Source organism: Monodelphis domestica, chromosome 2 (assembly GCF_027887165.1).
Source record: "Monodelphis domestica isolate mMonDom1 chromosome 2, mMonDom1.pri, whole genome shotgun sequence".
Taxonomy (NCBI): domain Eukaryota; kingdom Metazoa; phylum Chordata; class Mammalia; order Didelphimorphia; family Didelphidae; genus Monodelphis; species Monodelphis domestica.
The window spans coordinates 300,074,804-300,098,795 of NC_077228.1; the positions used below are offsets into that span (position 1 = coordinate 300,074,804).

A 23,992-nucleotide genomic window follows, 5' to 3' on the forward strand; every position below is an offset into this window, starting at 1 on the left:
CCTAGCTCCATGACCTTGGGCAAGTCACTTAACACAGATTGCCTAGCCCTTTCTGCTCTTTTGTCTTAGAATTAATACTAAGACTGAAGGTGATGATTTTTTTAAGTAAGTGACCTACCTATGGTCACACAGCCTGTTGTGTGTCTAAGGTAGGACTTGAACCTAGATCTTTCTGATTTTGAGGCTGATTCTCTATGACCTGTATCACACTGTAGGAGATACAGAAAGACAATTTATAATCCTTATAGCTTATATTTCAGTAGAAATTATAAAGATGAATATATTTAGCAGTTAAACAACAAGGCTATGTTAAGTAGTCAAATGAATGGCATAGAAAGTTTAGCAGAACAGATAGTACTTTAAGAGGTCAAAGATACGAAAGATCACAGTCAACTGGAATAGGAGAAAAAGGCTTCATGGAATTTATGAAATTTGAGCTTTATCCTGAAGGATGTTGAAGGGAGAACTGAGATTTTCTCAAAGCACTAGACTGTTTTTGGTGCTGAAATAAGCTGTCATGATAGTACTGTTTATCCAATATGCTGACTCCTCCGGACCCTTTCTCTATCCCCTCCCCTCCCATGGCAGACATCAGACAAAAGAAACAGATGCCAATAATTAACCATTTTGAAACCTAAGCTTTTAATTCTATATCTCCTTAATTTCTATATGTTTCTCCTCTGCCCCCTTTCACTTTCTAGCAGTGTAACTTGTAAGAGAACTGAGTAACACTTCAACTTAATCTGACAGAAGAAGATCCAGTCTTCTTTCATCTGCCAAGAAAAGAGAGAGCAGTACACTTTCTTGTCCTTTCTTTAGGACCATGCAAGACAGCATTTTAATAGCTACCTTTAATAAATAGGTAGCATTCTATTGCCTTTCTTACTCCAAAGAAAGAAGGATGTAGGAAGGAAGGGAAAAGAGAAGAAAAGATCAAGGGAGGGAGAGAAGAGTTGTCTAATGAGGAGAAAAGCAGGGATTTCCTTTGGGGGGGGGTGTATTAAAAAAGAATTTCAGTCCTAAATTATCTTCTCCCAATCCCACCCCTAAATTGAGAAGGCAAGAAATATGATACTCATTATACATATACAGTCATGTAAAATATATTTCTACACATAAAAATAGTCTATATTTCCCTCTCACCTCCCTTCTCTGCCTTTCTTCTCCTCTGTTTCTGTGTCTGTCTGTCTGCCTGTCTGTCCGTCTCTGTCTGTCTCTCTCATTCTCTCGCTTGCGCTCTCTCTTTCTCTCCCCCCCCTTCCTATGTTCCTTCCCCACCTCTACAAAGGAAATTCTTAAAATTATTTGATGTCAGTAGAAATCTATTCATTTCATTTCTTTATGGTCCACTTGCCTTGGCCCAGGGCCTGGAGTATTTGTCATGTCGTAGTTTAACAGGGTTTACAAATGGGAGAATACCTGAAGATCTATATGGCCTAATACCAGTTTGATCTAGGGCATGAGTTCACTCACAGAAAGAGGACTCTGAAACAATTCTTTCCCCGGACTTTAATTTGTATGCATTTCAGTCATTGGCCTTTACCTTTTTCCCAAACAGACTGGATCAAAAAAAAAAATTACCATCATCTACTTTTCCCTTTTTTCATAGACTTTTCACCCATGTCACTAAGGTATTCCAATATGTTCACTCGCAATTCCAATTTCTCCCCACTATCAACACCAGACAGAATAAGTAGATGCCACTTTGTCTTTCTTTGGCCTCCCCAAGACTCATAATGGTACAATCTTAAAATGGTTACCCAAGTAAAAGAGACAAGATGAAATATAGATGGTAGAAGAAAAGTAAGAAAATATTTAATTAAATTTTTTAAAATTTAATTTTAAATTTAATTTATTTTTATTAATTTAATTAATTAAAATTTTAATTTTAAATTAAATAAAATTTAATTAAAGGCTGTCATTGGCCCACCAAAAGATGAAGAGACTATGATACATGTTCCTTCCTCTTCAATTTTTTTTAAATTGAAGATTTTCTTTTCTTTTTCCTATTACTTAATCAGTGCCTATTGATTGTATTGTGTTGTGGTTTACTTATATCTAGCATGTGCCTCTCCATTGCCCTTCTGGGGAATTCTCAATCTTGGTTTTTTAGAGGCTCACTTTCATAAATCACAGCCATACAACAACACTCAAAGAGTAGTAAAAGAATGTCTTTGTGGGGAGAAATTTGGGGTTATTCACAGAACTTAGTGGTTTCCCAAAAGCAACCCAGCCTGCTCACATCCTCTTCAATTCTGGGTCCAACAAATTATCCATTTGCAGTGCTTGTCCAAAGATGTATGTTCTTACTGATGGATATATTCTAGTTTAGACAGTAGATAGTCCTCATCCACTCAGTTTTTCTTGTGTGAATAGTTAGTCCATATTGTTTTGAGTGATTATAGACTTCATCCAAAAGGTACTGTGGTATTTCTGGAGTTGATACAAATCAGCAGAAAGTCATTTCTCATGCACAGTGACATATATATGCATATATATGTACATATTGCAAATACACACAAAATAGAGTTTCTTTCCAATGCTCATTTTTAGGGAGAAGACAAAATAATCTCTTTACAGACTAACCAAACAATTTATACCAAGCTTTTAATGTGCTGGGGAAAATAAGATCTGGTTCTTGGCATATTCTAATGTAACTCTCTTATGTATAAATTATATTCCTGGAATATAAATTTCAGGGCAGGCGCTATTCCACTTTGGTAGGGTTTCCTTATTGAGAGTTCCCCATGTAAGTCCAGTTTTAAAAGACAAAAATATTTTCATTCATATAAATGTATTATCTGTGTTTTAAACCAGTAGTGTGAAATTCAAATAGCTACCAGGGCCACTAAACCATATGTAAAGATCCCTGCGGCTGAATATTAGTTTTAAATTGTAATTTTACCTATGTTTTATTAAATGTTTATTTATATTGTTAAATATTTCCCAATGACATTTTAAGCTGATTTGAGCTATACTCCTAGAGTGTTTGACACCTCTTTTAAGTAACTACTATATAGAGGCAGCAATTGGAATGAAGAGATTCAGGTGAAAATTCTGGCACTGACCTGGAGGAAATGTGATTCCCTTGGCTAGATTGCATAACAATTCAAGGCATCTGCTCCTTCATCTGTAGAAGTAGGGTGTGTGTGTGTGTGTGTGTGTGTGTGTGTGTGTGTGTGTGTGTGTGTGTGTGTGTGTGTGTGTAACTGCTATGTCTAACACATAGTTGTGAAGAAAGTGCTTTGTACACCTACGCTATACAAATGTGAGTTATTTGTTTATTTAAAAGTCATGCTATAAACAATAAATAGTTAACTATGTGGAGTTCTACAGGGAAAGTGAAAAGATCTGTGTGGCTACAACCTCCTTTCTATAGACCAGTGAGTATAATGAGGAGCCCAGTTGCTATTTGCAGCTCTACCTCTGACTGCTTCCTGGGCAGCCCAAAGGCTTTGGCCTAAAAGAGAAATCCTGTTCCTTATCATCCCTGACCAATCTGGCATTTTAACTGCTGCCATTCATCAGGCAACTATGATTGTGCAGCCTTGCCTGAAGCTGCACTTTGGGGAGTCCTTGAAGTGTGTTTTCCATTCTCCCTGCTGGTGATTGACCCACTTTTGTTCACTGTACAGCAGTTGCCTAGCTATTCTGCTATCCTCTGCTCTGTGCTCACTTGCCAGCCTGGCTCTCTCTCTCTCTCTCTCTCTCTCTCTCTCTCTCTCTCTCTCTCTCTCTCTCTCCCTCTCTCTCTCTCTCTCTCTCTCTCTCCCCTCCCTCCCTCCTCTCCCTTCCTCTCTCCCTCTCCCTCTTTCTCGTTCTCTCTCATGTTCTCTCTCTCTTCTCTCCTCCCTGTCTCTCCATCTCCTTCCTTCTCCTCTCCCTCTCCCTCTCCATCTTCTTCCCTCTCCTTCCCTCTCTCCCTCTCCTTTCAGGGCACTTCAAGGCCACAGGACTTGGTTCTTGGTTCTTGGTAATCTTGGTGTTAAAAGTAGCATTGAGGAATCAGACCCATGGAATCATGGAATTCTAGAACAGTCAGAAATTATGGAAATCACCTAGTCTGATCTGATGGCTTCTTTTCAACCCTCATCCTTCTTGTCCTTTCTGTCGAATTTGACACTGTTGATCACTTTCTCTTCCTAGAGACTGCCCTTCCTAGGTTTTTATGCCAATGCTTTCCCTTGGTTCACTGCCTACAGTACTGGCTGCTCCTTCTCATTCTTCTTTACTAGATCATCATTCTTGTCCCAGCCCCCTAATCATGAGTGTCTCTGTGGTTTTTTTACTCTGTATACTCACTGATTTCATTTGCTCCTATGGATTCTGTTATTACCTTTTTGTGGATTAATTCCCAGAATTCCTTCCTTTAATGCCATCACTTATATTGACCCCTTGGAATACTTCTCCCTCTTCCCTATAAAATTGTACATTTATTATTTTTTTAACTCTTACTTTCTATCTTAAAATCAGTACAAAGTATGGATTCCAAGGCAGAAGACTGGTTAAGTGACTTGCCCAGGGTCACACAGTTAGGAAGTATCTGAGACCAGATTTTTTAACCTCCCATCTCTGGGCCTGGCTCTCAATCCACTGAGTCATCTAGCTGTGCCCTGAAAAGTTGCTTCATTCTTGAAGGTCCAATTCAAATCTATAGTACCTATACTAGTACCACAGAATTTAGCACCAAATTACATCCTCTTTTTTGTTGTATATTACCTCTTCAATTAGATTAAAAGTTCTTTGAAGAAAGGGACAATAAGTAATGTGAGTCCATAGTAATCTTTGAATAAATAAAAGCTTCTAGATCTTTTGAAGCTATTAACCGTGTAATATTTCTAACTATGCTGTAAACTAACTGCAGAGATGTAAAGGATGATTTATATGAAAGCAACTAAAGTTAAGGAAGCAGAATTAGCAAAACAATATATGCAATGACTACAATGATGGAAATAGAAAGAACAACATCAGCAAAATTAGAACTGAGTGTTCTAATTAAAATGATCAATTTTTGTTTGTCCCCAGCAAAGAAATGAGAAACTGTGCTTCCCTCCCTTTTTGGCAGAGGAGGGAAATTTGGAGCAAAGAATATTAGATATAATGTCAGAATTGGATGGTGTATTAGTTTTGCTGAAATAGTTATAAAAATATGTGCTGTCTGGGAGGGGTAAGAGAGAAGGACATATTGGGAAATAAGGTGGCAGAAAAATGAAAGATCAATATATTTTTAACTTAATATCATTTCAAAAAAGATCGTGTGATATTTCTAGTCTGTGTTAAAAATAGGTTTCATTTCTCCAAAGAAAAAAACCAGTAGGCCTCTTTAGCATAAAATTCATCTCTCCCATCTGAGTAGATTGAGTTAGGAATGTTTCAGTGTGCTGCTGCAGGTAAATGACCTACGCAAAACAAAGATTTAAATTTTGAAGAGCAAAATAGACTATTTAAACATTGACTGATCTTTTTTTAACATCACCTTCATTTCCAAGTGAAATGAGAATGAGAAACTCACCCCGAGACCCATTTCTTAAACTGAAAATAAAGGGAAAGCAAAAGGTAGTAGATTCAGGAAGATTCATCTTCCTCAGTTCAGATCTGGATTCAAGATACTTACTAGCTGTGGGACCCTGGGCAAGTCACTTAACCCTGTTTGCCTCAATTTCTTCTTTGGTAAAATGATTTGGAAAAGCAAACCACTCCAGTATTTTTTGCCAAGAAAACCCTAAATGGGGTCAAGAAGATTAGGGCAGGAATGAAAAATGACTTAACCAGAAAAAAAAAAACCTAACCAATAAATCATTCAGGTCTGATAGCATATGCAGTGTTCCACATCCACAGTCCTCCACATCTGGGAATAGACCTTTGAAAAGCCTTTCCCTGGAAGGATTTCCCACTCCCCTGAAATCCTGAAAATGGATCTGGCTGACTCCAAACACTTAGTCCAAATCTTCCAAGCTTTAGCTATGGAGGCTGACAGCTAGATCCTTCAATGGTGTTGACCACTCTATGAAGAAAATGGGGTGTGAATTGGGCCATGGAAAGAATACAGAAAAACTCCTGCCAGGTGGCAAAATTTTCAAAGTACTGAGCTCCCAAAGAGAAACTCACATCTTTGTCTTCCTCAGAAGATATGAGAGCTGAGGATTGTTGAGGAGATTTGGCACCCTGTGTATGAATATATCCCAGGCAGTCATGGTTGTTTCCAGGCACTGTTGAGTTGTATAAAATCCCCCTGGGGAGTGTCAGATTACTGACAAGTCTGTTTTGCTGAATAATGTGATGAGACAGTGAGATCAGTATTCACTGCATTTTAAAGGAGATCTTAGAAAGAGGAGGAAGTTTTGCAATATAAAGAACCCTCTTAGCTTCTATTTTTCTATTTAGGCATTTTCCCCCCTTGAAATTTTAGATTTTCCCCATTAATAGTGTCCCAATTATCCTTCTGTTCTCAGTTCTATCCCCCCTCTCTAAAGTTGCCATGGGAAAATAAAAATAATAGAAATAAAAATTGATTCTGAGATGAAGAAGACTTCTTGAAGGGACAACTTCAATGAAAAATGAGGGATAATTATAATGAATGGGAAAAAAACCTGAGGAAAAAAAGTACTGACTCTAAGTCAAAGGATCTAGATTCAAATATCACCTTTGATGATAGAGTACTAACCTTGTGATCTTGAGTACATTTCTTACTCTCCTGGAGCTTCAGTTTTTCTTCTCTGTAAATCAAGGAGTTGGATGAGATGAATTCTGAGGGTCTTTCCAGCCATATATACATGCTCTTATGATCCTTCTGTCAGAGTCTTTAGGCTATGACATTTTATACTTCTCCACTTGAGTCTGGGCACTTAAAATGTCAAACTATATTGAGTTCTCAAGTTATTCTGCTTTTCATATACAGTATCTGAACTGTGCTCAGACCCTGTTGATCAAGATATCCCCAAATGTGCCATAATTTGCTGTCATCTAATCTAATTGATGGTATGTTTTTGCAGATTTTAGGGGTCTATAGAGCCAAGAGGAATATTTTACCTTCAAATGCGGTTGAAATAATGAAGGTTTTTGCCTAAGAGTATTCAGGGATCCCTTCTTCCCTCCTCTCTGTTTCTTCACTTACTTAATGTGGAAGAGTAGCCAATTGGTAATGTAGTGGATAAAGTATTGGGCCCAGAGTCAGGAAAACCTGACTTTAAATTAAATTAAATGAATGAATTAAAAACAAATGCTTACTACCTAGGCAACCTTGGGCAGGTCTTTAACCTCTGTTTGCCTCAGTTTCCTAATCTATTACATAGAGATTATAATAGGACCTACTCCTAGGGTTGTCTAAGGATCAAATGAAAAAATATTAGCATATAGCATAAAATCTGGCACATAATAGGTTATAAGTATATGTCTTGATTTCTACCATCTGTAAAATGGGGCTGATGCTTACATTTTCTGATTGCCTTATATGAGTGAATAAATATCTATTGAAATAATGTCCTTTGAACTCTTCAAGAAGGTGCTGTGTAGGTACTTTAGAAAATTAATATTGAACTATAATGATTTTTCATACGAAACTTTTCTTAAACCTTGAGTTTAGAAGGTCAGCCAGCTTCCAAGTAAAAGTAATTTATCTGTAAACAAGAACTTTGATGAGTGATGACACCAATAAACTCTTAACCACCATGTATCAGGCAGCTGCCATTTTGGACTGCAGTGGCTCAGCCAGGTGGCAGAATGTGTTGGCATTTGGGGGTTTCTTGGTGTCCTGTGATGGGGAAGAGTTGAGGTCTCTGAGTCCTGTGTGACTTTTCCAGTCAGAGATGTCCTGGAGAGGGACAGAATGAAGACCTCACAAGGGGTTTGTATTTATATTGGCTTATGCCACAAGAAGTTTCTCTCTTTTTGCTCCTCTCTTCTGGCCATGTTCTTACTCTTGCCCAGCTCTCCTGCCCAGCTGCTCAAATTAGACCCTGCTTTTTACCTTCCCTCAAGTTCTCATTCTTTGGCTTCTGTTTGGACTCTGGGAGAGTCCACTGGCCAATTAGATTTTCTTGAGCAGTCTTTAATAACTATACTTACTATACTATAACTGTATATTCTCTAACTCCCAGGAGTGGCAGAGTCCAAGCCCCTTTACCCATTAGCTGGCAGTCTATTTGTTTTGTTTGTTTTTTTTCTAAATGGAGATACTCTTTTAAACTATTTCTCTTCCTATATCCATCTCTGTATCCATTCCCATGTCTGTATTTCTTTTGTTATCTCCACCCTTATGAATTTCTCATTTTCTTTCTTCTTCCAACTCTTTTAACCTTCATGCCCACATTTTCTTTTTTTGAGAATACACATCAGATATTTACATCTGGAAAGGGCTTAGAGATCATTGAGTCTAGGGGTGCTTAATCTTTTCTGGACCCTTTTAGCAGTCTGCTGAAGCTTCTGGACCCCTTCTCAGAATAATGTTTTTAAGTATATACAATGAAGTATATAGGATTACAAGGAAATAAATTGTTTTGGGAAACAATTATCTACATTATCCAGTTATCCACATTTATTTATTTGTTTGTTTGCTTGTTTGTTTATTTATTTATTTGGCCTGCCCTAGTCCAACATCTTCCTTTTATAGATGAGGACAATAAGGTCTAAAGAGGTTTGCCCAACATCACCCTGGTAGTCAACATCAAAGATGAGATTTGAACTCAAGTCCTTTTAACTTCAAATTTAGATTTTTGTTTTCCTTTTTCCAACACATTGGGAATAGTAGTAGGGAGATAAAAAGTTTTGTCCTCAGCCCTTCATCCCACCTTACCATATCAATAAATCATGTAACATTTACAATATTCCGTTCCCCAATTTTTGTATTCCCAGCACTTAGCAGTATCTGGCACATAGTAGGTGCCTAATAAATGCTTATTGATAACCACCCAAAACCTAAGGTCAAAGTAGTGAGAGGAAGTAATTGTCAGATACAGAGTAAAGCTTTGGGGTTTCTGGAGGGAGGGTGGGGAAGAACATTGATCACATAAATAAATCAAGCTTAGAACTTCTTTAAAAAAGGGAAATATAAGCAGATTTTCCATTATATCATTTATACTGAAAATCCAATTTCTCACCTGTTATTAGCCAAACATTTTGCCAAATGGCCAATTGCATTGATCTGGCTGACTTAGAGATTATGTCTCTGGGAAACAAGCATGGTATAATTGAGAACAATGAATTGGGAAACACTAGATGTGCTTTCTACTTCTCCTTTTGCCATCATCTTATGTGGAACTTTGAACCAATTTCTTTTCTTCTCTGTGGGATTGGAGGTTGGAATCTGGAAAGGACCTTATTTACATTCATCCACTTTAACTTCTTCATTTTACAGATGGGGAAAATTAGTCCTAAACAGGAGAGATCTCTTTTCCAAGGTCCCACAGATAGTAAGTGGAAGAGCTTGGTCTTTTGATTTTGTTGCTATTGTTCAGTCATGTCTGACTCTTCATAACCCCAATTTGGAATTTTCTTGGCAAAGATACTAGAGTTTTCCAGTTCATTTTACAGTTGTGGAAAATGAGGCAAAGAGGGTTAATTAACTTGCACAGGTTCACAACATTAATAAGTATCCAAGGCCAGAGTTGAATTTTGATTTTCCTGACCCCAAGGCTGGGATTCTATCCAAGGAGCCACCCAGCTGCCTGATTATACTCGCAGCATTCTTTCCACTGCTGATGCTACCCTGCTTCCCTCCACCATAAAGTAAGAGGATTGGGCTAGATAAAGTCCCTTGCAGCTGTGACATTCTTCCCTGGTTGAATTTAGACCTGAGATCTTAGCCTGAAGATCTTACTCTGATTCTCAATTTCCTCACCTGTAAAATGGGGATAATAATAATGACTGTGTGACCATATGCTCATATTCCATCACCTGCAGTGGGGAATAGCAAGAGTACAAATGAAGGCTGAACAAGTACAGTGATTTGAGGAGGAGAGTGTGGGGAGGCAGGGATTTTATCCCACTGCTGAAAGATTTCCCCATAAAAAAATTCCAGGGCTGTTTTGTTTTGTTGTTTTGTTGTTTCCAAATAAGAAAGTTATATGGAAGAATGTTTCTCCCTGTCATCAGTCACCCAGGCATTCAAAATGGAATTACAAGAGCCTTTTGCCAGAGCTTTCTTTCCTAAATGTTACCCATTTATCCAAGATTTTTTTCACTTCAAAGGAGAGTGTGTTTGAATGAAAAATATATGAACAACTTTTGGTGAGCACTAGACCCTATGTAGACAAGTTCCTTAGTAGCTAACTGGGGTGTTTCTGTCTCCATGCAGAAAGCCTGCATTTTAGTAAATGGGAGATGTCTTTTTTTCTCCCTATGAAAGTGGTTGGTGTGCTTGTTTCCTTTCTTTCTTTCTTTTTTTTCTAAATCCTTACCTTCTGTCTTAGAATCAATCTTGTGTATTGGTTTCAAAGTAGAAGAGCGATAAGGACTAGGCAGTTAGGATTAAGTGACTTGTCCAGGGTCACACAGATGAGAAGTGTCTGAAGCCAGAAGTGAACTCAAGACCTCCCAACTCCAGGCTTAGCTCTCAGTCCACTGAGCCATTTATTTGCTACTTTGAGTATTTCAGTAGAAAAAAGAATGGGGTGGTGGTGGGGGGGGAGCATTCTTTTTTCTGCTGATTCTACTGAAATATTCAAGGTAGCCAGAGAAGAGAATTACCACAGAACAAAATGCCCATGAATTATACTTTCCTCATTTAACATCATCAAAGTATGTAACTTGTTCTTTTTACTTAGATAAAAAGATTACAATGAAAAATCTGTTAACTTGTAAGAAAAGACTTTCAAAACTGCTTTCAAGGCATAGTAAAAGACCTTTGTCATGACAGTTTTTCCTTTTCTTGTTTTTTTTTTAACTAGAATAGGATAGCTGCCCATTTCAGATGGTCATTAAAATACTTTGCTTCACTGAAATGGTGCCAAGCACTTACCAGTATAAATGTATGATTTCCTTAAAGTATTTTAAGAGGTGTTTGAACTATGTTTGGTTTTTTTAATCCTTACTTTCCGTCTTAGAATTGATACTAAATTCCAAGGCAGAAGATCAATAAGGGCTAGACAATGGGGGTTAAATGACTTGCCCAGAGTCACACAGCTGGGAAGTGTCTGAGACCAGATTTTTTTCCTTATTGTCTTCAATTGCCATTTTTATTTTAATTTTTTCCCATGGTTCTATGATGCATGTTTTCTCCCTCCCCTCAAACTTGCCCCCTTCCAGAGATGACAAGCAATTCCACTGGGTTATATATGTATATTTTATCACTCAAACCCACTTCTATATTATTCATTTTTGTGAAAGACCAATCCTTTAGAAACCAAAACCCCAAATCACATACCCATATAAACAAGTGATAAATCATGTTTTCTTCTGGATTTGAGCTCAGACTTGAAGACAGGACCTCCTGTATCCAGGCCTAGCTCTCTATCCACTGAACTCCTAGCTGTCCCTTTGTTCCATTCTTTCTTTTTTTTAAACCCCTACTTTCTGGCTTAGAATCAATAATGTGTATTGGTTCTAAGGAAGAAGAGCACTAAGAGCTAGGCAATGGGGGTCAAGTGACTTGCCCAGGGTCATTCAGATAGGAAGTATCTGAGGACAGATTTGAACCCAGGATCTCCTATCTCTAGGCCTGGCTCTCCAGCTACTCAGTTGCCCTCAATCCATTCTTTATAGCATGTCTTCAAGTTCCCTGAGACATTAGGAAAACTCATCTTCCCAAGTTCAAATCTGGCCTCTGATATGTAACCTCGGGCAAGTCATTAACTCTGTCTCAGTTTCCTCATCTGTAAAATGGAAAGTGTAAATGGAAAGCTAGATGGAAAGTGGCTCAGTAGATAAAGAACCAGACCTGGAGATGAGAGGTCCCAAGTTCAAATCTGGCTTCAGATACCTCCCAGCCGTGTGATTGACCCTAGGTTTCTGTCATAGAACCTATATCTAGTATTGATTCTAAGACAGAAAATAAGAGTTTTTTTTAAAATGAGCTGGAGAGGGAATGATAAACCACTCCAGTGTCTTTGCCAAGAAAATCCCAAATGGGGACACAAAGAGTCAGAGGAGACTAAAAAAAACTAGACAACAATCCTTAACTAGTCATGGACAAGTCACGTTACTTCTGTGAGTCTCAGTTTCCTTATCAATAAAATGGAGATTATAATGACTGTGTGACCATAGACAAGTCAAATAACCTCTGTGAGCTTAAGTTTCCTCATCTGTAAAAGAGGTCTGAAGTAGCCCCTCATAGGCTTGTTATGGGGCTCAACTGAGAGAATTCTTTTACAGACAAAAATTCCACATAAATGTTAGTTAACATGATTAATATTGTCATTTGGTCCAAAAGTATAATTTCATCAGTGTGGAAACATCCTGTACTGATGCAGATATCTGGGTCTCTTGAGAAATTAAACAACTTGCTAAATGGCCACACAGCTAGTCCAGGTCAGAGGAAGGTCTTCAACTCAGCTCTTAACTCCAAGATCAGCTGTTTAACTGCTCCCCTGTAGTGCCTATTATCATTGTTCTTATAATTACCTTCTCTTTATACCATTTTTGACCAAAGTGCCATTAAAGAGGGCCTCTGATTTCCATGATATTCCCCTCAAGAAAATGTAAGATAATTATTATTCCCATCTAAAATGGTACCCCACTCCCACCCCAGTCATGTGGCAAGTGAAAAGAGAGAATCATTAGAATTTTAGAGATAAAAGGGACCTCAGAGAACATCTATCTAATCTAGCCCCATCACTGTAAAGATAAAAAAACTGGGGCAGGAAACATCACAGTGCAGTGTGTCACCTGGTAATAATGGTCATAATCTAGCTCTGCCTATCTTTCTAGTCTTCTTAAATTTTCCTTCCCTCTATGTATTCTTCCATCCAGTGACACTGGCCTCCTGACTGTTCCACATACAAGACACTCCATCTCTTCGCTCTGGTCATTTTCTCTGGCTGTCTTTCATGATTAGAATGCTCTCCATCCTCAAATCTGTCAACTGATTTCCTTTAAAACCCAACTAAACTCCATTGCCTAGCCCTTGCCACTCTTCTGACTTGGAACCAATACACAGTATTGATTCCAAGACAGAAGATAAGGGTTTAAAAAATAATCAAAAATAAAATAAAACCCAACTAAAATCCCATCTTAAAAGAGCCTTTCCCAGTGCCTCTTAATTCTGGTGCCTTCTTCTGTTAATTTATTTATCCTGTGTACAACTTTCCCTCTCTCTCTCTCTCTCTCTCTCTCTCTCTCTCTCTCTCTCTCTCTCTCTCTCTCTCTCTCTCTCTCTCCCCTCCATTTCCTTCTCTCCCTCCCCCCTCTGTCTCTGTCTCTTTTTGTCTCTCTCCCTCTCAATCTCTCTCTCTCTCTCTCTCCATCTCTCCCTCTCTCTCCATCTCTCTCTTCTACTCCCTTCCCTCTCTCCCCACTCTCTCCATCTCTCTCCCCCTTCCCCTTCCTCCCTTTCTCTCTATATGTGTATGTCTCTCTATAGATATATACACACATACATATATATATGTATGTGTGTATATACATACATACATATGTTACATATACATGCATATATATGTTATATGTATACATATATATGTGTGTGTGTATATATATATACACTCACCTCACTTCATTGGACTGTATCCTGACTGAGGTCAGCTAAACCTGCCAGACCTGGAGTCATGAAAATTTGAATTCAAATCTGGCCTCAGACATTACCTGTGTAACCCTGGGAAAGTCATTAAACCTCTTTGTCTTAGTTATCCCATCTGCAAAACTGGTATCCTAATAGCACCCATCTCCCAGAGATGTTTTTAGGAACAAAATAAGATAATAATAATAATGCTAATAATAATAGTGCCTGGCCCATAATAAATGCTATAGAAATGTTAGCGATTATTTTTGTTATAATTATATATAATATATGCAATACATTATTATACATATGTAGATATAATATATGCAACATATATTATATCTATATATGATATATATAATAGCGCCTATCTCCCAGAGAAGTTTTCAGGAACAAAATAAGATGATAATTGTGCCTGGTACATAGTAATTGCTATAGAAATGTATATTATATTATTATATGCAATGTATATTATATATACTACATAATATATGTTATGAATATGTACAATATATAGCAGCAAAATTATAATAATTATATATATTTTTGAATGTATATATAATTATATTATAATTTTGCCTCTTTGTGCCCCCACACATATTTACCACAGTACCTGAAACATAATAGGATGCTTATTAAATGTTTGTTTGATTGATTGCTAAATTTGGGAATATGTGACATTTCTTCTTTATTATAGATTAATCCCTGATTGCATTTAAAAAGATATTTTTGTCTCCTCTTCCAGGTGAACGGCTCCCAGATCCCGGACCTGCCACATAGAGAGCTCCTAGGTAAGGCCACCATGACAACGGCCATTTTGGAGCGCCTCAGCACTCTTTCGGTTAGTGGCCAGCAGCTCCGTCGCCTGCCTAAGCTCCTTGAGGATGGCTTTCCCAAGATGCCTTGCACCGTTCCAGAAAGCGATGTGCCCCAGCTCTTCCGGGAGCCTTACATCCACACTGGGTACCGCCCCACGGGCCATGAGTGGCGCTACTATTTCTTCAGCCTCTTTCAGAAACACAACGAAGTGGTCAATGTCTGGACCCACTTGCTGGCGGCCCTGGCCGTCCTCCTGAGGTTCCGGGCCTTTGCCGAGACGGAGGCCCTGCCCTGGACCTCGGCCCACTCCTTGCCCTTGCTTCTCTTCATCTTGTCCTCCATCACGTACCTCACCTGCAGCCTCCTGGCTCACCTGCTGCAGTCCAAGTCAGAACTGTCTCACTACACCTTCTATTTTGTGGACTACGTCGGGGTGAGCGTCTACCAGTACGGCAGTGCCCTGGCTCACTTTTTCTACAGCTCTGACCCAGCCTGGTACGAACGGTTCTGGCTTTTCTTCCTGCCGGCGGCTGCCTTCTGCGGTTGGTTGTCTTGCGCCGGTTGCTGCTACGCCAAGTACCGCTATCGGAGGCCTTACCCGGTGATGAGGAAGGTCTGTCAGGTGGTTCCGGCAGGGCTGGCCTTCGTGCTGGACATCAGCCCCGTGGCCCATCGCGTAGCCCTCTGCCACCTGTCCGGCTGTCAGGAGCAGGCTGCCTGGTACCACACGCTCCAGATTTTCTTTTTTCTGGTCAGCGCCTACTTCTTCTCCTGTCCGGTCCCAGAGAAATACTTCCCGGGGTCCTGTGATATCGTGGGTCACGGGCACCAGATCTTCCATGCCTTTCTGTCCGTCTGCACCCTCTCCCAACTGGAGGCCATTCTTCTGGATTACCAGGGACGTCAGGAGATCTTCCTGCAGAGGCACAGCCCCCTCTCTGTCTACTTGGCCTGCCTCTCCTTCTTCCTCTTGGCTGCCTGTAGTGGTACCACCGCAGCCTTCCTGAGGCGCAAGATCAAGGCTGGACTGACCAAGAAAGATTCCTGAGGGTGGCAGCGGGGCGGGGCTTGGATGGTTTCTTAGGGATTCACTTGAAAAAACTCTAGAAAGGGGGTGGGTCACTGAAGATTGGATTTTTTTTAAGGCTCTGTATGACTTAAATTAAACTTTATTTCTAAGTATGAGCTTCTGGTTACCGCAATGAGAAAGCGAAGTCTTTTCTTAGTTTAATAATGGGAATCCTTTTCCTTCCGTGATACGTTCTCAGATGGCACAAATAGGGAAGGTGCCTTGGCTAGGTTTCCTCATGGCTCCACCACCAGGATTGAGTTGATCTTTCCTGGGCAGAATTCCAGCTCCAGCCTCCTAAGGCTAGTAGCAGATAGCCCTCAGGGTCAGAGGGATTTTAACATTGACCTGGATAAAATGCTGAGCAAAAAGCTGTTAGAACATCAGCTCAGTGTTGCAGATCTCTAAAGGGTGAGATGATCTCAGAACCTTTTTTCAGCTGAATTTAGAACACTGAGGGCCCAGAGATCACTGAACAAAACCCATAAATACATTTAATTTTTTGGTTCCTCTGGTCCTCCTTTCCTCTTCTATCATCACCCAGATGTGGGTCCCTTTCTCAGGTTGACTGTTAGCTGCCTGGGGCCAGGCTATTTCCAGATATGAAGTGTACCTGGTGATGGAAAGGACTGAATATCAGCTATATTTTCCCAAAATGGGGTCAGCAGAGACATTCAGAAAATTCACACATTCTGATACTCATTCAGCTTCAATGAAATACTGAAAGTTTCTAGGAAAGACTTACTTTCCAAAATGTATGTTGGTGGGCACTCCCTGATTCCTTTGCATTCCAATGTTCTTTGGGGCTCTTAGAGCTACTATTAGGTTTGGAGAACCCAATGGGTTGACCAAGGAATCTGCTCTACTCTTCAACCCCAGATAGTTTCTGGGAGGGTCAGAGGGTAAGCTATTTCCAAGGGTCCTTTTCAGGGGTTCTCATTGATTTGGAGAACACTTAGTGTCCTGACTAGACCTTTCCCCTACCTTCTCAGCTCTTAAGTAGATCATCCCAGCCCCTAGAGGGAATTACATAAATTAAAAAAGTCCACTCTGGGTCTTGAAGTGAGTAGTAGATCTACTTTGACTTGGACAGATCATCCAGAATCACTCCAGGAAAAATCCATATGTTATCTCTCAGTTTGAACGCACAGACTTTATTCTCCAAAGATGACGTGCTGTAATGTGAAGGATTTCTATAGTATGTGTCAGTCCACTAAGAACTTCATATGATCCAGTGAGGCTTGCTCTTCAGAGCAGCCGTGAAATCCTTCCTCCTTAAGAGGCCACCAATTCTCCTTTAACCTATTTCAGCAGTCATCAAGCTTTATGATGAGTTAGTCTGGCCTCCTCTCAGAACAGTATTTAAAGGCCCCTTTCACTGAGATTTTTGTTGACTTTTCATTTATTCTTGATCATCCTTCAAGACCTTGTTAATTCCATTTCCATTGGGCCCAAAGATACTTGTTTGATTTTCTTTTCAATTTCATTAATTTTGGGAAATTCACCTTCTGCTAATAAGTAACATCGTTTTGTTTTGTTTTTTACTTAGAGAGTTGGTTGGTACATTTAGAAGCTAAGTGATTTGCCCAAAGTCACACAAGCCATGTATCAAAGACAGGACTTGAACCTCAGTCTTCTGGACTCAAAGCCAACCTAGCTTTCTGTCTACTAGTTCAAGCTGCCAGTTGTTTCGATTTAGTGCCTTCAGAATTCAAATGTGTTCATTGTTTTCATTTTTGACCAAGTGGTGACTTTCCTTTTAGAGATTAAGACAATAAGACCAAGGAACATTTCATTCTCCCAACCAGGGAATAAAAAAGGTGGAAAAAGGCTGGGATACTGCTTTCCAACAGAAAGTCACCAAAAATATCCAAGAAAACTTCACTATTACCATTATTAATTGATCAATTATACAAAATCTTATATTTCTGTCACCTTTCTCTTAGCTGGATACCTCAGTGTTGAACCTTAAATTCCAGAGGATTTATTAAACAAGTTTCTCATACAATATATTCCACAGATGTGATAGAAAATAGAGAGAGAAATTACTTATTAAGGGTTTATATATGCTTGGCACTTTACTAAGCAGTGGGAAAATAAATACAAGCAAGCAAGACAGTCCTTGCCCCCTCAAGAAGCTTACATTCAATTAGGAAAACAGTACCCAGAGAAAACTGGAAAGGGAAGGAATGAAGTAGAGACTGCTGGGAAGTAGACCTTCTAAAAGGCAAGATAATGTGAAAGGCTTCCCTATCAGAGTTCAGTATCTGGAACTTTTCTGAAGTTCAAGTCTCTGGTACCTGAGAGATGGAGATAATGGACAGAGTAGAGGCACCATGATGGCAGGAAAGAGATAGTTTTGGTCTTTATGCATTCAGAGTGTGCCTTGGTTACTTCTATATGCTATGACATAGATTACCTATTTAAGATTTGTTCCCCCATTCTCAGCTGCCTACAGGCCTAAATCTTATAATCATATGACCTTTCTGGGGCCAATTAGCTCTAAATGATTATCATGGGAAAAAATGAAATTTAAGTTAATCCAGATCCATTGCAGAAGTTTAAAGAGGACCAAAGCAGTGAGCTTTAAGTATTTGTTTCCAAAGAGAGTGAATTTAGATGAACAATAATGCCCAATTCCAGTATTTGTCAACTCAAGAGTATGAAAATAAAGATCCTAAAATTGTTGATAAATCTTCTAAATTCTTGACTGAAATATACTACCACCTAGTGGTGTCCTAAAATAATCTTAAATTCCATGATTTAATTAACTTCTTGAGTTCCTATACATTTGGACCCTTCTGTTTTATCTAGAATAATTCTAATTTCCCAGCAGTGGAGGACTGGGTGGTAAAAAAATGATATAAACAGACAAGACTAAAGAGTGACCACTCAAAATGGGGCATGCTTTTTTAAAAGCTTACAATAGAAGGTAGATGATTAAGAGAGACAATTGCTATCTATGCCCAACACACTCCCAAGTTGCTTCATTCTGTGTGGGTGCCATGTCTTTTTATTTTTAGAGTTCTAACCACACATCTTTTAAGTTCTTAAGCAGCAAGAAAATCTGGGATTGCTTAGTCACATTTAATAGTAAAGAGTTTACTAATTCTCACTAAAGGGCTCTTCCAGCTTTAAGCCTTATGATGCTAATCTTTTTGGTTAAAAAGAAATGTTTAATGCTTGTCAGACATTGGTGGGTATGAAGTTGGAGAAACATGACAGCTTTATAACTTAAGAAATTCAGAGTAGCAAGAAGAAAAGCAATATCTAAGTAGAAAAAATAATCTGTTTTCTTTAACACTTCAGAAGTTTCTTTGAGTGATGAGATGAAAATAATGATGTTTTTATGCAACTCACCTTTCAGTAAAAATTCAGCTAAGTCCTAGAAGTAAGTATTCAGGTGAAATAAATTAGTTTTGTATCAATAATGGAAATGGAAGGGAAAAACAGAGGGATGTTTCATTTTGATTGCAGGGGCATCTAGGATGGATATCCTTAACCATCCATGGACAGATGTGATTTTTCCAATGAAGTTTTTGATACTTTTAAAAATATAAATTAAAAATTAAAAAAGATAAATTAAACTAGAAGAACTAATAGTTTAACTGTGATGTATACCTAAGGACTTCAGACCCAAGTTTATAAAATGTATGGGGACACATTACAGGCTGGGAATGAATTTGCTTATTGTCCTCAGAAGGAGAAGTCCAAGTCAATAAATTGTTTAACCAACCATTTACTTATCCATGAGAAATAGTGCCTATATTCCCAACTTTGCTGGAAGTACATCATTGGAGAATATTCCTCTTGAGATTTCTAATTAAGATTCTAAGCTTCAAAGATGAATCAGAACACTGCCGGAGTTGTAATCAGAGGATCTTGTTTCAAATCCTGACTCTGCTATTAACTGTAACTTTGGAAACATTACAGTCACTTGGGTATTGGCTTTCCTCAGCTACAAAATGATGGGTGAGGCAGTAGACTGGATAATTAAGATCTTTTCTAGCTCTAAATTCATTTTCCTATATCCCATGGCTTGGGTTTCCTTATCTGTGAAGAAGGGGTTGGGGGAAGCTGGGTAGCACAGTGGATAGAACACAAGATCTGAACTTGGGAGGACCTGGGTTCAAATGTGACCTCAGGAACTTCCTAGTTGTATGACCCTGAACAAGTCTCTTAACCCCAACTGCCTAGCTCTTGCTTCTCTTCTGTCTTAGAACTGATACTAGGACAGAAGGTAAGGGTTTAAAAAGAAGAAGGAGGAGGGATGGACTAGATGCCTCTAACATTCTTTCCAGTTCAAAACTTGTAATCCTCTGAGAAGGAAATCATTTTCACAGTTTCCTCTTGCCTTGCTTGGCCATCTAAAGCAAATGATTTCAAGTTTAGGTCCTTTGGGACAACATTTACAGCTTCACTTAGTTTCCCCTAGATGGCCCTCTTTCCTTGCTTAGAAATCCTCTCCCAACAAACCTATTCATTTCAGTGTTTTCTTTGACAATTTACAGAAATTGAAATTGATCAACCAACAAACATTTATTTAGTGCCTGCTGTGTGCTAAACATTGTAGTAGGCACTGGGGATGCAAATACAAAAACAGCCCCTGAAATTCAGTCTCTCTATCAATGCAGACAAGTTATTAAAGTTGTGGGTTTGGGGTATTTTCCATAGGGAACAATTTAAAGTCGTCTTACCTAGCCACTGCCACCACATCCACAATTTGAGTTGATTTTCTTTAAACATTAGAACTCATTCATTTAATTAGGGTTTATTAAGCATTTACTTTATGCAAAGCACTATGGTAGACATCATTGAAACAAAAGATACTTGATAAAGCCTCTGCCTTCACATTGCTTACATCTTACTAGGGCTCAGGTCTGGGAATAGTATTAGAGTTTCATTTGCAGCCATTCAGAATGAGAGAACAAAATGAATTCTAGGACAATGATGGGACTGGGTTTTTTCCTCCTTCAAATCTCTTGATAGAAGGGTTCCAAAGATAATCATAAGCTCCTCCTTCCCTGGGGATAGGTAATATTACTAGGATAATAGTCCAAGAAACTAGAGGATGTGCTGACTCGTCTGCCTTCTCTGCCTATCACACAGTGGCCCACATCTCCTCCCCAAATTGTTATGTCAAATCTGTTCTTGGACCTGAAATTTTTTCCCTGTTTTAAGATACTTGTTTTCCTCTCATCAGGAGTCTCCTTCATAATTCCTTGTTTCTAGTACACTGAGTTCCAATAGTGTGACCAATGTCATACACGGTAATTATGAGAAACAAGATTTCAATATGGTTCTGATTCCAGAACCATTCTTACCTTCCTTTCTTGAATTCCTCAATAATTAAAGGAGGGTCTTTTTTTTTTTTTCACAATAAAGTGAAAGAGAATTTACCTTTAAGTCTATATACTTCAGCAAATCTATGATCTTATTAGCATGGTTATTTCCTACAGTGGTATGGATTGGATCATAATCCATCTCTGCCATCTCATCATAGACCTTCTGTAAAGGAGACTTCCATAGTGGAGAGAGGACTGGACTTGGAGTTAGATAACGCGCATTTCCTAGAGCTGTGATTGATACTACAAGTAGTTTAAGGCATTGGGCTCAAGTTTGTCCCTTGGGTAGCATTAAACAAGGCTTTGCGGTCGGACAAAAGGGTCACCAGGCATCCATGTTCAATACTTCAGCCCTATCTCAGAAACTGATACTTACTGATTCTAGGACTTCATTCATTCAGTTGTTCATTTACTAAATATCTACTGAATGTTGTCTTGGATTTTCCTGGAAGGTTGATTGTTCAACAATGGCATCATAGTCCTCTGTGGTTTTATTCTCTTCTGTGGAAATATCTTAAAAGTTAATAGCAGAGTCAGGCTTTGAACCAAGATCCTCTGATTCCAGGGGAGATAGCAGATGTGGTAGAGAAAAGGTCTGGGGATGGTAAAGGGAACAGGATCTAGGAGAGGACAGTTGATGTTTAGGGTTGGCTCAGAGGGAAAAGGGGGGGGGTCCCTGTCTCTATCTAAAACCCTTTTCCCTCCCTCAAGTTTGGGGGGAACTCAGGCTTTGGCAGCCTGAGCCCCCTGAGAGGAAGTCAGGTTGACTCACCCTGGGTTTGGCCCCTTGGTCACAGTTCAGACCCAGGCAACAGGAGCTGAGATAAAGTCTGACAGAGATTCAAAATGCCTTTCTGAGGTTTCTTTTCAATAGTCTTCAATTTGGAAATGTTGGGGGGAAGGATTTCCAGCCACAAGCAGGAAAAGTGGGTAAACCTTCAACCCTCTCTCTTTGGCTTCTCTATACTGAGAGACCAGTTCCTTTCCCAGCCAGAATCTTCTCCTCCTCAAGATTCTAATCTCCTAGGGCTCCTCACCCCATCATGGTGATCAGTTCCACACACTCTTTAGCCTCGCACTTTTTCTTTAGTACCAGCCTCTGTCACAAGATATGCCCATTTAGATCTAATCACCAAAAGTGCAAATATCCCACTTAATCATGGAGTGGGAGGTCTGTGAGCCACTTGTGTGATTTCCACATGTGTGATAGTAGGTGACGAATCAGAATCAACTGACTGCCTTCTGGGCAGTCCTAGAGCAGAGCATCAACTGTGATTGGTAGATGTAGAATTAGGGGAAGGCACAGGAAGTGATGCAAGAGAAAATTTCTTTAAAAGGAGCTGTTACTTCCTGTGGGAATTCAATTCTTCATGCTTTCAAGCTGAGGCTGATGAAGAGGGGCAGAAGGATCTGCTGACTGGACTGATGTGGTGAATGAAAAAGCTGGCTTTTAACTGCTGGCTTTTCTCTGAAGAGACCGGCTTCAGGAAAGACCTATCCTTTTGAGAAATACTTCAGCTTTGCCAAGGCCAGCTGAAACTAATTCTCCCTGCCCAGAGGGGCCAGGAATAAATTACTTAGTGCCTAGGCTAGATATCTTACCCTATCCTCTCTCTCCGATTTTCTTCTTCATTCTTTCTATATTTTATAAATAAGTCTCTTTGGAATTAAATTCCTGTCAACCACTCTTAAATATTCAAGTCCAACCCCTTAAAAAATAACCCCTTTTCCCCTCCTTACATAAGGAAATGGGGAGGGTTTGGGAAAAAAGAAAATGAGTTTAGTTTTGAACTTGAAGAGTTTTAGATGTCTGCAGGACATTCATTTTGAGATAGAGAGTTTGGGGATGAGAAACTGGAGGTCTGGAGGAAAATTAGGGCGAAAGAATTAGATTTAAGAATCTTGGGCATAGAGGTGACTGAAATCACCTGAGCTGAAGAGATCAAGAGAGATAGTAGAGAGAGAGAAAGAGGATTTAGAACAGAGCCTTGGGGGATTCCCATGCTTAGTGGGTGTGGCCCAGATGAGGAGTCAGCAAAGGAGACAGAAGTGGTCAGACAAGTAGAAGAACCAGGAGAGAGCTGGGTCATGCAAACCTAGAAAGACTATCAAGAAGATGATCAACAATGTCAGAAGCTACAGAGAGGTCAAGAAGAATGAGTACATGTGACAGTGGCTAGAATATTGGACTTGGAGCCAGAAGATTTGAGTTCAAATCTCACCTCTGACATTTGTTTGCTATGGGGCCCTGGGAAAATTACTTAATCTCTCACTGCTCAAAGAAGTTGGCCAAGACTGTAATGAATGTGCCAATTTGCATTGGTAAAAGGAGTTTCCTCATCTGGGAGATTCCTATAGCAATGATATCTCAGGTCCAGTCTATATAAATTACTGACACATCTTCTAAATAGGAAGAATTCCATGAAGTTTAACATAGTACTAGAAAGCACCTTCTAAGTGAATATAGATCCTGGATGTATTTAATTTTGTGTGTGTGAGTTGAGGGGGAATTGCTTATATGGACAAAGAGGGCTGGGGGAGGGGAGGTGAAGAAGCAAGCCTTTATTAAGTACCTACTATGTGTCAAGCAAATTTCTAAGTCCTTTACAAATTTACAATTACTTACAAATGACATTTTATCATATATAAATCTACTTCACTCACTCAGTTTCATAAATTATATTGGCAATGGCATATAAAATCATTTTTAGACTTCTACAAGGAATGGAATTGCTAAAACCTAAAATATCCCATTAGTTAATTTTTCTATTACAAGATTATGTATTTTACTAGCTGGGTTTTTGGTAGCTTTTGTGCACCCATACCCATTGGTCCCTTAACATAAAAAAGAACCTTAAGATCTTGGCAACTGGTCCTATGACTTCCTGGCAAATAGAGGGAGAAGTGAAAGCAGCATCAGATTTTATGTTCCTTGGCTTAGAGATCACTGCAGATACTTGTTCCTTGGAAGGAAAGCTATGGCAAATCTGGACAGTATACTCAAAAGCAGAAATACCACCTTGCCCTCAAACATCCAGAGAGTTGAAGCTATGGTTTTTCCAGTAGCATTGTATGGCCATAGGAGTTGGACTATAATTAAAGCTTCTA

General features: G+C 39.2%; 1 protein-coding gene and 1 long non-coding RNA gene across 4 annotated transcripts in view; one reads left to right on the top strand and one right to left on the bottom strand.

The window, feature by feature from the left end:
* Window positions 1–15,669, top strand: part of PAQR8 (progestin and adipoQ receptor family member 8) — a 49,024-nt gene extending 33,355 nt beyond the window's left edge. For 2 of the 3 annotated variants that reach the window (XM_001364070.4, XM_056818395.1), the window contains one exon: window positions 14,397–15,669. In XM_001364070.4, coding sequence (XP_001364107.3) covers window positions 14,397–15,518 — 1,122 coding nt within the window. In that variant the 3' untranslated portion in view covers window positions 15,519–15,669. Of the gene's footprint in view, window positions 1–9,352; window positions 9,408–14,396 lie in introns of all 3 variants that reach the window. The other variant, XM_007484087.2, reaches the window with a different exon arrangement.
* On the bottom strand, window positions 2,156–22,124 carry LOC103097323 (uncharacterized). The gene is made up of 4 exons (XR_001628291.2): window positions 21,657–22,124; window positions 21,261–21,397; window positions 6,665–6,716; window positions 2,156–2,433 (listed from the first exon to the last, which is right to left on the bottom strand). It is a non-coding gene; the product is annotated as an uncharacterized LOC103097323 (long non-coding RNA).
* Between the last annotated feature and the right edge of the window lie 1,868 nt (window positions 22,125–23,992).